The 14,197-nt window shown below is 52.7% G+C and overlaps 5 protein-coding genes across 5 annotated transcripts; 4 read left to right on the forward strand and 1 right to left on the reverse strand.

The window, feature by feature from the left end:
- Positions 1-310: 310 nt before the first annotated feature.
- On the forward strand, positions 311-1,635 carry GLRG_05779 (ran binding protein in the microtubule-organising centre; the record flags this gene model as incomplete). The annotated part of the gene is made up of 4 exons (XM_008096464.1): positions 311-406; positions 487-563; positions 795-990; positions 1,183-1,635. 4 exons carry the CDS (start codon positions 311-313, stop codon positions 1,633-1,635), a joined length of 822 nt encoding a protein of 273 aa, XP_008094655.1.
- A 635-nt stretch (positions 1,636-2,270) lies between these two features.
- On the reverse strand, positions 2,271-3,003 carry GLRG_05780 (uncharacterized protein; the record flags this gene model as incomplete). Its single annotated transcript, XM_008096465.1, has 3 exons — positions 2,271-2,580; positions 2,645-2,755; positions 2,813-3,003. 3 exons carry the CDS (start codon positions 3,001-3,003, stop codon positions 2,271-2,273), a joined length of 612 nt encoding a protein of 203 aa, XP_008094656.1.
- A 354-nt stretch (positions 3,004-3,357) lies between these two features.
- GLRG_05781 (uncharacterized protein) lies at positions 3,358-4,037 on the forward strand (the record flags this gene model as incomplete). Its single annotated transcript, XM_008096466.1, has 5 exons — positions 3,358-3,405; positions 3,470-3,484; positions 3,649-3,802; positions 3,863-3,928; positions 4,012-4,037. The coding sequence occupies 5 exons, from the start codon at positions 3,358-3,360 to the stop codon at positions 4,035-4,037; spliced, it is 309 nt and encodes a 102-aa protein (XP_008094657.1).
- A 1,141-nt stretch (positions 4,038-5,178) lies between these two features.
- GLRG_05782 (uncharacterized protein) lies at positions 5,179-9,053 on the forward strand (the record flags this gene model as incomplete). The annotated part of the gene is made up of 3 exons (XM_008096467.1): positions 5,179-5,241; positions 5,409-5,901; positions 5,965-9,053. The coding sequence occupies 3 exons, from the start codon at positions 5,179-5,181 to the stop codon at positions 9,051-9,053; spliced, it is 3,645 nt and encodes a 1,214-aa protein (XP_008094658.1).
- A 3,221-nt stretch (positions 9,054-12,274) lies between these two features.
- GLRG_05783 (CFEM domain-containing protein) lies at positions 12,275-13,096 on the forward strand (the record flags this gene model as incomplete). Its single annotated transcript, XM_008096468.1, has 3 exons — positions 12,275-12,409; positions 12,495-12,883; positions 13,018-13,096. 3 exons carry the CDS (start codon positions 12,275-12,277, stop codon positions 13,094-13,096), a joined length of 603 nt encoding a protein of 200 aa, XP_008094659.1.
- Between the last annotated feature and the right edge of the window lie 1,101 nt (positions 13,097-14,197).

A 14,197-nucleotide genomic window follows, 5' to 3' on the forward strand; every position in this document is an offset into this window, starting at 1 on the left:
TGCACTTCTAGCCCCCCCAAGCCCGCTTGCAGCTTCTGCTCATGTGGCTGGAATTACATAATCATGGCTGCCCCACGTCAAGCACCGACCTGCAGCCGCAAACTCTGGAACCCAATAAAGCTCCGCTCCAGCCTCTTTTTCTTTGTTCAGACGTTTCCTTCTTCTTCCACATCCAATCCCATTTCTCCCTCAGTTTCTTTCAACCCTTTCAAACCACAAACAAACGGGAGCTCGAACGGCCACTCAAATGTGACTGCCGCCCATAGTCTGATCCTGCCTTGCTTTTCCTGCTTTGCGCACCTCCCATCGCATGTCAGGACTGCCGGACATCAACGACCCAACAGCGATAGCAGTCTGGAACAGAGCTGCTGCTCGTCTCGTGCGGGAGACCTTGGAGAGAATCATGGTCCGTTGAGCTCCTGTGTACCCTTCTGTGGGCTCTGGTCCTGTTTGCTCTTGCTGGACAGCAGCTAAGATGTCTTTCAGACTTCGTCTGCGTCAACGGCCACCCCCATGAAGCATGCCTTCGAGAGGCGTGTTCAGGACGTTCAGTCGCCCAAAAGGTAAGCCTCTATCATTTTCTTCCAGCCCGCTAGCCCGGCGTTAGCTTTCGAGCCGCCCGCCTTCCCTCCCCCTCCAGCTCACATGATGATCGACTATCAAATGGGAATCTCTCCTAGCAATTACCATGCGGAGAACTCGATATAAAATTTACCCTGACACCTTGCTGTTTTCCATCTTTACATCCAACGGCTCACAAAAAGAGGTGACTCTTTGCTAACGGAACTCTCCAGCGATATTAATGCCCTGATCCTCGACTACCTGACTATGGAAGGCTATCCTAATGCTGCCGCAAAATTCAGCAAGGAAGCCAATATGCAACCCCACCAAATTGACGAGACGATTAAAGTCCGTCAGCATATTCAAAAGTCAATCCACACTGGAAGCATTCAGTCCGCTATTGAGGCGCTGAACGATTTTGACTCGGAGGTATGTGGTGCTAATTTCTTTTCTATACCCTTTCCGAATTTGCCGTGATTAGACATCGAGTTATCATGCACCACTCATAGAACCTTCGGGTCTTTGATGAGAAACAACCACCTTTTTTTATGAGCTTCCATTTACGATTCTACTTTTAAATCTGTATTTGCTTTCAGATACACTGTCTGACAAACGCACCAGATTCTGGACCATGATCCGACTTTGCACTTCGCTCTGCTCCGTCTACAGCTTGTCGAGCTGATCCGTTCGTGTACAAACACGCCTGGCGGTGATATCACTCCCGCCTTGACTTTTGCCACAAATCACCTTGGCCCTAGGGCGCCAACAGATTCCCGTTTCCTCAAAGATCTTGAAGAGACTATGGCATTGTTGATCTTCCCTCACAATGACCTCGAGCCCCAGTTGGCAGCCATCTTGCACCCAGACCTGAGACGGGATGTGGCAGATCATGTCAACAAGGCTATCTTGCAGCGTCAATCTGAGCGTAGGGAAGCGGCGATTCGACAGCTGGTTAAGATGCGGGCATGGGCCGAGTCGACTGCACGAGCTGAGAAAAAGGCTCTCCCTGATCGAATCGGGCTCGGCTTGAATGGAGACGAGAGTGATGGGCACGACCAAATGCAGCTCTCCTAGTACGATGAAGTATGAGTATGCTGCAGGAAAGGGAACAAGCATTCGGGTGGATGCAACAAGAAGCTGTGTATGCTTTTTCAAGGAACCACGGTCTGGGTAACTGGCCTCGGATAGCGCATGGAGTTACAGAGCAAGGTTTGATTTAAGGACATGGACAACAGGATTGCAGGTATTCTGCAGGCGTTGGGCATTCGGTCAAGACTGAGTTGATTATGGCACATACATTTTATAGCGGGTATACCGCATCGGGCCAAACAGAAGACCGATACGAGTAGAAACAACACGACTTGCACTCTTCACTACCTCCTTATTCTCAACCCCTCTAGTGACACCCCAATCTGTCGTTATTCGATCTGGCTATTTTCGGGCATTCCCATCTCCGTTGAGTGGTTCGCCGAGCGAACTGTTTAACGTGGGCCCGGGTATCCAATCAGCATCCAAACAAGTCCGCTTACGGCTGAGCAGTCGTAGGGACGTCCGAAAGCTCACCATGGTTCCTCTGTTGTGTGTCTGACAGTAATGAGGTTAATTCTAACTATTCAATCACATCAACAGTAAAGAGGGTCATTGCTTGGTTCAGTGCCCTGGTATAGTAAGTGAGAGACGCCTCGTGTTATATACAAATGGTACAACGTCTATTTGGTGCGGATATGCTTGAGCTTCTTGGGCGAATAAAGGAAGTTGTTGGCATAGGCCTTGGGCTTGATTCTCCTTGACTGAGGCTCCGACACGAAATATTCGTAACCCTGCTTCTCGGCGAAGAGGATGGCGTCCTCCTTGGTCTTGAAGTTCAGCTTGGTGCCTTGCATCATGTCTCCTGATGATTGCCAGCCCATCAAAGGGTTCTCCCATCGGTGGCCCTTGGGAAGGATGTCCCAGTCCATACGCCAGTGGTGTCCCTGCCAGTTGCCAGACTGCGTCGCGGGCTTGGCCTCCTTGTAAATGCTGCACGCAAGCCGTTGTTAGTAACCAATCCCAAAGAGCCTTCGCGCGAAAACTGTGTGCGTACCGAACGCTGCGTGCCTGAAGCTCAATGGGAGCACCAGAGATGACGGCGGCTGGGAGGTAGGGAACGTCCTCGCTGGCGTTTTGAAGCTTCTTGGGAACAGGGGTGAAGGTGCTGTAACCGAGTTTAGCAAAGATTCCCGTCTTCATATAGACCCTGAGAGGCTCTCACGAGGTCGCCTTGTCGGCGGTAATAGTGTAGTCAGGTCCGTTCTGTTCGGTGGAGGGGATTGCGGCGGGCACTCCTGTGGTGCCGGGCGCGAGCTGGCTCTCGAATCGGCGAGCGGTCATCGCGACAGAAACTCGGACATTGGCACTGCTGCGAAGCAGGCGAGCTGCATTGTAGGCTCGGAGCGATGCCATTGCGACGATTTGCTCCCTCAATTGATGTGGGGGGAACAGCGTCGTCGATGGGAGGATTGATATTCGGGTAATGTGGTGGTGGTGGTTGACAGTCGGCATTCATGGCGAAAGGGCCTTGCTGGGGCTCTGTTTGGGGGGCGCTGATTGGTCGCCGCAAGAACCTTGACCCGAAGAAACGAGTGCTTTTCGTCAAACCTCACTTCGGCACCGGAGCCTCACATCGTCCACGTTACAGCATCAGCCATCCTCACGTCGAAATCGAAGTCAATTGATCCTGCTCAATTGACTGCTTGCGCCGAGCGATCGACGAATCCCTCCCTCATCGTTTTTTTGCGATTCCGATATCCAGACACCATGAGCTTCGTCCCCCGCCGCGGTCTCTCGACCCTTATTCCCCCCAAGGTGCGCTTCTCCCTCTTGCCAAACAGCCGGTACCCGTGACAAGGTGCTAACTAATTATAACCAGGTCGCCTCTCCCAAGGTACGATATCTACCTGATTCTTCGATATTTGATGCTTGCGATTTCGTTGCGAAGATTACCCTGTCAACTGGCCTGGGCGTGGAACCTGGGGAAGGAAGAAACGTGGACGGGGCTATTCGGAGCTATGGGAATCAACATGGGCTAACATACGGATCTCTTTTCAGGCCCTTGGCGCGGACCCCAACGCTGTTCGCATGCAGCGCGTTGTCAACTTCTACGAGAAGCTCCCCCGTGGTCCGGCTCCCGAGGCCAAGGCCACTGGCATCCTCGGCCGTTACGCCGCTAAGCACTTCAACGGCAAGAACGCCTCGGCGAAGCGTAGGTGTTTCCCGGTGGTGATGTCCCTCCTCCAAGTAATGATCTGACGTTTCAATGCAGCCATCATCCATGCCCTCGGCCTTCTCCTCGTTATCGGCTACGCCCAGAACTACTACTTCCACCTCCGTAAGTCGGGTCATCCGCTCCAATAAGATGGAGTAAATGAGTAAACCAATAGATCTGCTACAGACGATACTGACGGTTTTTAGGCCACCACAAGAACAATGCCCACTAAGCGACTCAAAGTCACTGGTTGTAGTCCAGCCTAAGGCTGTGTAATGGCATTGGGACTGTGTATATAAGAATTAGAATCTGTTTCTCGGGAGGATGCTCCTCGGCCAAATCTCGTTTGTGTGTACGTCGTCAGCCGAATGTAACCCGACGAAAGACCCAGTTCCTCTGTCCACCAAGGTGCCAACACGCAGAGCCAGTTGCCAAAAGATCGGGTCAACTAGGTAGTGGAAGGTTAATTGAGTGCTATTGGTAATACTCCACTGCCCTTTTGTCACAAGGGACAGAGACTTGGTATGATGTTTGAGGGGAATGGATCGTTGGTTGAGGTCCAGCGAAGTAGGCATTCACTCATTGACTTTGGTTCGCTCTGTGAATACAATCTACAATTAGTCTAATGTAAGGATCTTATTAGCAGTCCATCCTTTCAGAGTCAACAAAACACCCGTCAGTTGGGGCCTGCGAATGAACTGTGTCAGCCTTTGAATCCGCAAAATGCTCAGACCATGGCGTTGCTCGTCAATGCGGAAATGTCCCAGAATAGCCTGTTTCCACATCGGGGAATGCCGCGTCGACTCTTGCCCGCCCGAGCCGACCGTTGCACAGTGTTAGTAATGCACAGTAAGCTGCGTATAGGCACTGTCACAGCCTTCCAATGACCACGTCGGCGGGCAGGACCCCCATCGGATCCACTCATTTTCATCACCTGCCTCCCCCATTGCTCTGGCTTGCTCCCCTGCCGCACGCTAATCCCTGATTAGGCGACTGCAGCTCCTCAGGAAAATCGACTTCACAACCATCACAGCCGCATAGGTGTGTCCTTCTACTACCGCCTCACTCCCATCAGCCCAGCGCTCCTGTTTTCCCTAGTCCCAAACCTCCCCCCCCAAAACAACTACCTCGACGACGATATACGTCCTGCCGGTAGGGGAGTCTCAAATCCGCGACTCTCGAAATCGCATTAACCCCGCGATCCGATCCCCGACACCCGATTTCTGCGACTCGTCGCTTAGTCGACAATCAACCGCGAACCCGACCATACCAACTCATCCTCTACAACACCCATACTCGTTCTTTCTCGGTCACACTTGAGTTCGGAAAAAGCCAAATTCGCTCTTCCAGCGCAGAACATCCGACGACGTATGATGGCAACTGAAGCCACCCTTGCCGCCCCCGTTGATGCTTCTGTCCATTCTGGCTCCAAGCTCGTGAGTTCCTTATTTCCCCCTCTTTCAACTTCACCGCTGGCGCCAGCCTCATCGCCCGAACATCCGCATGACCCCCTCCCACTTGTACCCAATGCACATCTCTCCATACCTGCCGCCCCATCACCTGCCATGGCTGACTTGGGATCCTTCGGCAACCCGTCAAGCAGACTAACGACGCCAACAACGACTCACACAATGTCGGTCCAGACCGCGCGAATTTGAACGGTAGTCCCACCGTCGATGACTTAGAAAATAAGCACATCACCGGTGTTGAAGATCAGGTCGTTTCGGCAGATGTTAGTGTTAGTGGGGGATCGGATACGGAAGCATCGCGGGCTGCTCAAGATGGAGAGAAGGGCCACGGAAGGACGTCGTCGTCTGTCAAGAAGCCTGCAACGTTTAAGGCTGTGTCGGTCAACAAAAAGTTTCTTGCCTCGAAAGGACCCACGAGTACCTCGACGACCAAGCCGGGCGATAAGACGATCTCAACGTCGATCCTGAGCTCCTCTCCATCTGGAACCTCGACCCTCTCATCGAGACCGAGACTTGTCGCAAAGTCAGGAACTGGCACAGGCTCCACTCCACGTGCCAACTCGGCTGCGAACGGAGGCCAGTCCGCTGCAGGCCCTGATCCCAGCGCAGTATGGAACAAGAATCGACGTAAGGCTGCTCGGGTATTGTTGTTGACAGTGGTTGTGGTCAATTGCTAACGAGACCTTTCAGCTGTTCCTGTTCCGGAACCCAAAAAGCTAACAGATGAGGAACTTAAGAAGTATGGCATTCATATGGCAAGTCGGCTTGCTCCCGAAAGCGGGCCGGCGCAAGGGAATTGGGCAGACATAGAAGACGACGACGATGACTGGGCTCCCGAGACTATCACCTGGACAGACGGCACCAAAACTACGCTCCCGCACCCCGACGAAACGCCTGCGCCACCGCCTGAGCCGATCCCAGCGCCACTGAAAGAGAAGGTGATAGAGAAGCCACAGTCGCCCGCACCACCGCCTCGCACTACTGCGTCACCCTCTATAAAGTCTGGAGGCCTTGCTTCGGGGAAGGGGTTGATACTCAAGGCCGGCTCTGCCGACAAGCCAACTCTCGTCGCAAAACCGCCTGCGCCTCCAACTCCAGTAAAATCACCATGGGCTCCTCTTCCGCCCATTGAGAAGGCTCCGCCGGTTGTTGCCGAGCCACCCGCGCTCCAAACCGGCGCGCGATACGCTACAAAGGACAACTTCGCCAAGAGCAACACTCCTCCGCCTCACCATGCTAAAGAGATCGCCGCCGATGACTTCAGTCGATCCGCTTGGAGAGACGGAGCCGCCGCCGGCGGAAACAGGGAGCTCTTCAATTCCCAGTCTGGACGTTACGAGCCGGCCCCTGACCGAAGGGGCTCGATGAGGTCCGATGCCCACTCTAGACAGCCTGCCCTGCTGCAACGTCCATCCCAGTCTGATCACCCTGAGCCGTCCGCCGCTTTTCAAACCAGTAGAACTTCGGTACCCGATGGTCCCTATGGCAGGCGTCGCGGATCTTCTGTTGCTAGTGGTGGAAGTGGATCCTACCTGCAACGACCGGGCAAGGGCCATGAAATGCCGGCACCTCCCCAAGACCTGCTGAACGCGCGCAGAGGTTCCATGGCTGGTTCGGTCGATAGCCCTGTTTCCCCCCGAAATTTCTCACCCTCAGGCCTGCAACAGGGTCCTCGAATGCATGGCAACCAGCAGTGGCAGCCGCGACCTTCACCGGGAACTAATCATGCTAGCTTGCACACAACCAGCTCTCAGCCGGTACAACCACCACCCATGGCCCGCTTGGAGGAAGACCTCGAACTACAGAAGAAGATCATGCGCGAGAAGCGTGAGTTGGCAATGCAGAGAAGGCGCGAAGAGGAAGCCCGTGAGGAGGCCGCAAGAAAAGAGCGCATCAAGGCGAAGCTGGAAGCCATGGGGCCGCCTCCGGAACGCAAGAGCGCTAAGAAGGATTTGTCGCCCGAAGATATCAAAGCCGTTCAAGCGCAACAGCAATCTCAACAGGATGGCTCTACTGGCCCCAATGCGGGCTCACAGCCGTCAGCAGCGGGCCCTGGCTCGTCAATTGTGTCAGCAGCTGCGTCTCACGTGAGTGACAAACCGTTCAGCGACAGACCTACCACTGCCAGTGGCGAACACGGCAGAAGACATGGTGGCCAAGAAGCGAGGCAACCCAGCTCTTGGGTGGCACCTTCACCCCAGCAGGAACGGCTTCCGACTTGGAGCTCTTCTAGTCCCCAAGCCCCTCGTAACGTATGGGGATCGCCTAACAACGATCGTGGACTCGGCAATGGAACCTTCAATACTGACTTGGGTCGTCTGGTTGAGTCGCAGGTGGCTCAATTGCCTGGCCAGCTTCCGCCGGCCCAGACCAAGAAGGGCCCTGCGCCCATCGCACCACCCAGCGTGCAGCGGGGTCTACCTCAAGTCCCGACTGTCCAGCAGTCTCGCCCTGCATCTGGAGGTACACGTGAAGTCAGTGAAATGAGGAACAGATGGGCCAATTCGGTGTTGGAAGGGGACAAAACGGCTTTGGACGAGAGGAGAACACAGCGTCTCGAGCGTGATCGAACTCTTGCTGACCGCGGGCTCACTATCGAGCAAGCTCAAGCCTCGATCAAGGATACATGGCGGCCTTCCGGAGACGGCAGGCGCGATCCCACCCACGTCGTTCACCACGATGTCTCCGGCCACGGGCTTGACCAGCCCCCAGTACCTACCGGCTCATCAGCAGGTTCAATTCTGCCCTCTACCGGACCATCAGCCGCGACCCAGTCTCGAACCTCTTCAAGATTCTTCCCCCCCAAGGACAGCAGACATGATTCTTCAGGTGCTCATACGGAGCCGTCGAGGCCTAACTCACCTTCACCGCCGCCTCCGGATATGCTTGGCCACCCCGCTTTCGACGGAGACGTGCTTCATCCTCATGTATCCCTTCCTCGCCCGCACCCTGTTGTGAAGCTACCTCCTTCAGCTTCAGCTACGCAACCCACGGCTTCCAGAAATTCTGGGCAATTCGCTTGGGCTACTCCAGCTGGGTACAAAGACGGTCCTGTATCTCACCCTCGTGGACCTTACCAGCCAAGCCATGTGCCGCATCGGTCGCAAGATCAAAGTGGAAATGAGAATTGGCAAGATCGTATAAATAACCTGCTCATAGGACGAAAACCGAACTCTCCCCCGAAAGCACCGGGTGTTGAGCCCGTCACTAAGAGTGCACTCGACTACTCGGGTCACTTTAATCCGGCTACCGTCTCTCTACCTCGTTCGGCTGCTCAGCAGTTCTCAGATGACGTGAAGTCTTTTAACACGAAGCCAATGGCCGAAGAGTGCTTTGAGGAACAAGAGATGGGGTCGCTCCCTCAAATTCGACTTCCGCATAAAATGCCGGATGCCGCGTGGCATCCAGCTACCGCACCAACCAAACCATTGCCGAGGCGTTTCTGGGTCTCCGATGTTGAGACAGTCCGCTCATTGTGGTTCCCTCATGAAATGTCAACCAGCGGCAGCGTGTATCGCGTCCTGCTCCCCGGAATGGCCGAGGCCAAGTCCGTTCCCCTTCCATTCTCTCGATCGGGTAGTAACCCTCGGCGATCCAATGGCCGAGGTGGGCAGCGTGGGTCTGGCCCAACTCATCGAGGCGGCAAAGGCCGCGAGCCCTCTTACTCTGGCGAGACAAGCAATTCAACGCCTCCTCCCAGCCGGGGAGGCCGCAGCAGCTATCGTGGACGCGGATCCGAGAATTGGTCTCGCCGAACGCCTCCCACACAGACAGCATAAGGAAATGCTGTCAACACGACACTTTGAAAAGACAACAACACGTTGTTCACTCGTGGTGGGCAGCATGCACTACCAATCGTAGCCGACAAAATCGCAGGCCACACCAAACGTACGAATACTGTTCTGCATGCGTAACTGTACGCATGCCCGGACTGCTCCGCTACGAGCGATAGGCAGTATGTACCATCTCGAAACTTTGATTATTTTCGCAGAGAGCGTTTTGCGTTTCCAGATGTCGATGATCCGCGGTCAACCGAACTGATTTGGTCGGCACATGAGCCTGACCGATTTCGTACCTCGTAAGAACGCGGACAAATGGGCTGTGTAGAGGCGAGGACGGGCTCTACCGCTCTTCACGACGAACGAAATTTCAACTACTCCCACCGACCAATTTCTCCTACTCGACGCGAACACCGAATCACTGGTAGATCCGCAGGGAAAAGCGCTAGTCACATTGATCAGGGTCAGGTGTTTCTTCGTATGATTGGTTTCCATGACACGAATAACGAAACGGCCGGAGAGAGGGCCATGGACGGGGTGACGGGAGCCCAGGGGGATGCTGGAGGGTAATGCAGTCTTTCATAACATCTGACGTGAAAGGAGGTAGCATTACAGGGCTCCAAAAAGAGTGATTGATCGGTGCCCGGCATATACTCGGTTACTGCCAGATCAACGGGCAGTGACAGCTTGCGGGCAGATGAATGTCCTTGGTAATTGCAGCTCAGAAAACACACAAACAAATGATGAAACCACCAGCGGTTTCGAGTCCCTTCGCAATTTTTCACATGTATTGATACTGAGTAGAGGATTATATGCGTAGATGTTGTCGATGCTCAACGCGGTGGCTGCGATGGGCCGTGGCAGTCGAATTCGGACAGCTTTGTTTTTCGTCATCTCGGAAAGGAGTCAATGCTAACATCATGTCGATTCTTCTCGTCGAGTTGCTGAGCCGTCTGAGCCACCGCAAGTCCCTTGCTTCGCCGAGTTGACCGCTGCAACACCAGTGCAACTGGGTGCCGCGTCTTCAAAGTCTCTGGGGATGGATTCACTCAAGAAACACGCTCCAGTTTAAAGAAAAGGTATATGGCCAAGAGGAACCCTGAGATATTCGCTGAGGTTGAAAAACAGGGAAGTGCGGAGGGCGGATAATGGGGAAGGCGGGAAGGCGGGATACAGGGCTGGCTTTTCGATGCCAGATTTTCTATTTGATCCTCGATTTTTGAATCACGTTTCGTTAGGGAACGAGTTACGAGCAGAGTGGAAAGGTGGAAGACAGCTGTCTAGCGGGGTTTCTGGTCGTTTGCGGCCAAACGCGTCACAGAGGGGAAATGCCGACTTGGACGGTATAGGAGGAGAGTTTGTGGCTTGAGTCTGAGACCTCACTTTGAAATGATGGCGGCGGTGGCCCAGAGCGGCTGAAGAATGTCTCGTGCATGTCATCATGTTCGAATGATGATTAATTAGTCCCTCTTTAGTTTCACTGTCCCCCATTCTCATCCCATTCTTGTCATCACTGCTATATTCCACAACATGGCACAAGAACAATAAGAGTTTTCTTCGACAACAGGTTTGCATTTGTTGAGAGTGATGAACTCGAACCCTAGCGTCCAAACGGACTGGCAGATTGGCCCATTAGCAAGGTGTTTGGCTGTGACTTTAATTTCCACCTCCATCGGCTCGAACGGGGTTGATGAGGCACATACTGTAACCATCAGGAAATTCTGAATTCGGCTCCAGGTAGATCATGTTCTCAGTCGATCAAGTCAAATCTGATGCACTCATCTTTCAAAGAACTATAAATGAAATTTCATGCCACGACACTTTGTTCCTTGTCCCCGAGATATCTGCCGTACTGTGATTGTGTGGCAATGAGGCTCAATGTCCTAGTGCACCTTTTCCTTGGGGCCCTCAACCTATCAACCGCGGCACCGAACATTTGCTGGTCCGAATCCTTACGTTCAAGAAACGTCTGCCAAGTCTCTAATCCGCACAATTAAGATTTCTTGAATTTGAGTATTCGAGAGAGGTAACCAGATCGAGGTTGGAAGAAAGGTCAGCGACAAACGAACCTAGGGCATTGGTCTTGGTCAAACCCCCCTAACGACAGTAATTCCTGTTCCCTCCTGTCAGAAACAGGGACCGTGGAGGCGCCATTGAAGGTCGCACGACAAACCGTCCCAGAATCCTTTGGTCACCGGCTCTCATAAAGAATAGAAAGATTGCCTCTTGTCATTCTGAACCGTTCATCTCGCCGGAAGCGGCTCAGCCATTGAGGACAATTGGATGTTCCACCCAAAATGGAAAGGTGGGGGTTAGGCAGATCCCCAGGAGCCTATCGTCTGTTTGAAGGCGCAATCTAGTTCACATCCGGAAGGGGGAAAAGAAAAGGAATAGACCCTCTCTTCAGAACATAAACGTATTATTCCCCACGGCTTGGCTTCCCCTTCCCCCCTCCTTCAGCGAGTGATCCTTGGACTCGTAATGCCTCCGTCGTTTCCGTTGGCCTGCGTGTCTGTCCTAAGCTATCGCAGTGCCCCGAGACGTCGACATCGACTTTGATGGCGGTTCCGATGCCAGAAACTCTGCCAGCATGCGCCGTAAGCCGAACCGCCCAATGCCCCCTGACAATATCTTGCATGAGACAGGTGTCGCTAACCCGTGTGGTGCTTGATCAGGTTCCATGCATGTCGCAGGCGCTCAACTTCACCATATGTGCCGTGGCCGAGCTGACTTGTCTATGTCAGGATGATATTTATATCAACGTCCTGCGCAGTTGCGTGCGCACGTCCTGTGATTTGGAACATTCATATAGTGAGATACACTTATCTTCTATCGTCTTTTCTCTCTACAACATAGCTTCATATCCTTATTATACATCCTTCTATCTTGATACCCCCCTCGTTAAACTTCATACTGGTCAATCGGGCTGGGAATTGACATCTTAATCTTTCTCAGTGGCGAAGAACGTAACATGGACGCGGTGCGGATTCCCTTACAGCAATCAGACGGGAACCGCGGCCGGAAGGTTCATCCTGGTAATAAGCACTGCCTTCTTCGTCCTCGTGCGGCTGCTCGCTAAGGCATTGAGACTATCATCTTGGGGAGTGGATGATGTGATGCTGATCATCGGATATGTAAGTTTGTCTCGGCACAATTCATGCTCTGCTTTTATTGACCAGACTCGCAGTTCTTCTCTCTCTCATTCGCTATATCAAGGTTTCATGGTAACTTTCCCTGAGCTTCGCGTCTCTCCTTCCTTTTTTTCTGGCGTCTCTGACGAGTCTCCAGGTCATCACCTCGGCGTCGGTCGTGATGTGTGGGCGCTGTCATCCGAACAGATTACTCGGTTCCTGCACGTAAGCCTTCCTGCACCGCACGGGTTCATAACTGCGTATTACTTACAGAAAATGGATCGACCAAGACTAAACAAAGCCATGACAGGGGTTTTTCGTCTTCGAAGTAATATACACCCTCAGCATTTCGACCCTCAAAGCCTCCTTCCTCTTCTTCTATATCCGCGTCTTCAACATGGTGAGCAACACCTTCACGGCCGTGCTTTGGGCTACCCAGGCCTTCAATATTGCCTTCTGCATTGCCTTCACGATCGCCAACCTGGCCCAGTGTCAGCCCTTCAGCAATGCCTGGAAGGCATGGGACGGCAAGCACCCGGGTCATTGTATCAATGTTTACGCCATGTTCGTCAGCCACGCTGTCATCAACATCGCCCTTGATGTATGGTTGTTGATATTACCAACCACGCAAGTTCTGTGGCTTAACATGAGGAAGAGACAGAAGGCGGAGATTATGTTCATGTTTGGACTCGGGGCGGTGTAAGTGGAGAGAACGAGCGGTCCCCGTCACCCCTGCCCTTGTCGACGTATTTCATTTGTCAGTCCCCTTACATACACTGTCTGTTGTACAGGCATGAGGAAATCTCATAGCTAACCTCTATGAAATTTTGAAGCATCGCGGTGTTTAGCGCTATTCGACTAAAAGTCCTGGTGAGCTTAGAGGGCTTCAGAGATCCCACATGTAAGCATTAACCGCCTTCCCGGCTGCTGCAAACTCAAATCTTGGCTTCTCTACGGACTTTTCTGAAACTTTTTACACAGTCGATGCATTCTATCTCCATATGTGGTCCCATATAGAACTTTCTGTGGCGGTAGTCGTTGCTTGCCTTCCGGCTGCGCGCCAGCTTTGGCGGCATTTAGTCCCTAAATTCTTACGATCAATCGGGCTTGGATCGCCGGCTTATCAGAGCCAAGATCGAAAAGTCAGCTCTACTAAAAGGCTTAAAAACATACTATTCATAAGCACCGGCCAAGACAAACCTATGCCAATGGGTGGGAACGAATTCGCATCCTATGTCACGCAGTCAAGTTGATGTCTTAATAGGTTCATGCGCCGCTTCGACAGTTTAATACCATGCATCACTTCAAGTTACGATCAGCTTATAGATTTCAGAAATCTGTGTAGAGGCGATAGAGTAGTTTTTGGTGGACGCCATAGCAGTAAAGACTTTCAAGCCCATGCTGTGTATATATTGCTGCTCTATTCTTCTTCTGAGTTCCTGTTAAATGACAAAATTTGCGCCAACTATGTCTTGAAGACAAACGATTTCGTTTCCCGGCCTCCACTGACTACACTACTTCTTCTTCTCGGGTGAGTAATAGTACTTGCGCAGTAAACTTGATTCACTCTAGTATGTTCACGTTACTATGACAGTGAAATACAGCTGCAGTCGATTTCAGCGATCGGAGGGAGTTTGTCGGGCTCGGCGCCGGACAGGTGGATACCAGCGGAGCCGGCTATGTATTAAACTGTGCCAATCAGAAAATGGCGGCTCCGGTCTAGATAAACCGAGTTCCGTACAAACAGCGTTGCTCTGCTTGGAAAGTACCTAAAGAAGGAAGGAAGGGACTGAGAGAACCCATCTTGGATCAAAGAGGCGCCGAATTCAAGTTTATCCTTCAGGGTTAAATTTAGTAGAAACACCGCGCACTAGCAGGGGGCTGTGCCATATCAAAAGATGTGGGTAGACAAGGTTGGTTGTTCAAAGTGTTATCAGATGTTTGGACCGCAAACCCGCCAAAACCCCACAGATAGGCACCGTCACTCCCTGCCCCGTCAAATAGGAGGCCTGT

The sequence above is a fragment of the Colletotrichum graminicola genome (genome assembly GCF_000149035.1).
Source record: "Colletotrichum graminicola M1.001 genomic scaffold supercont1.20, whole genome shotgun sequence".
Classification (NCBI taxonomy): domain Eukaryota; kingdom Fungi; phylum Ascomycota; class Sordariomycetes; order Glomerellales; family Glomerellaceae; genus Colletotrichum; species Colletotrichum graminicola.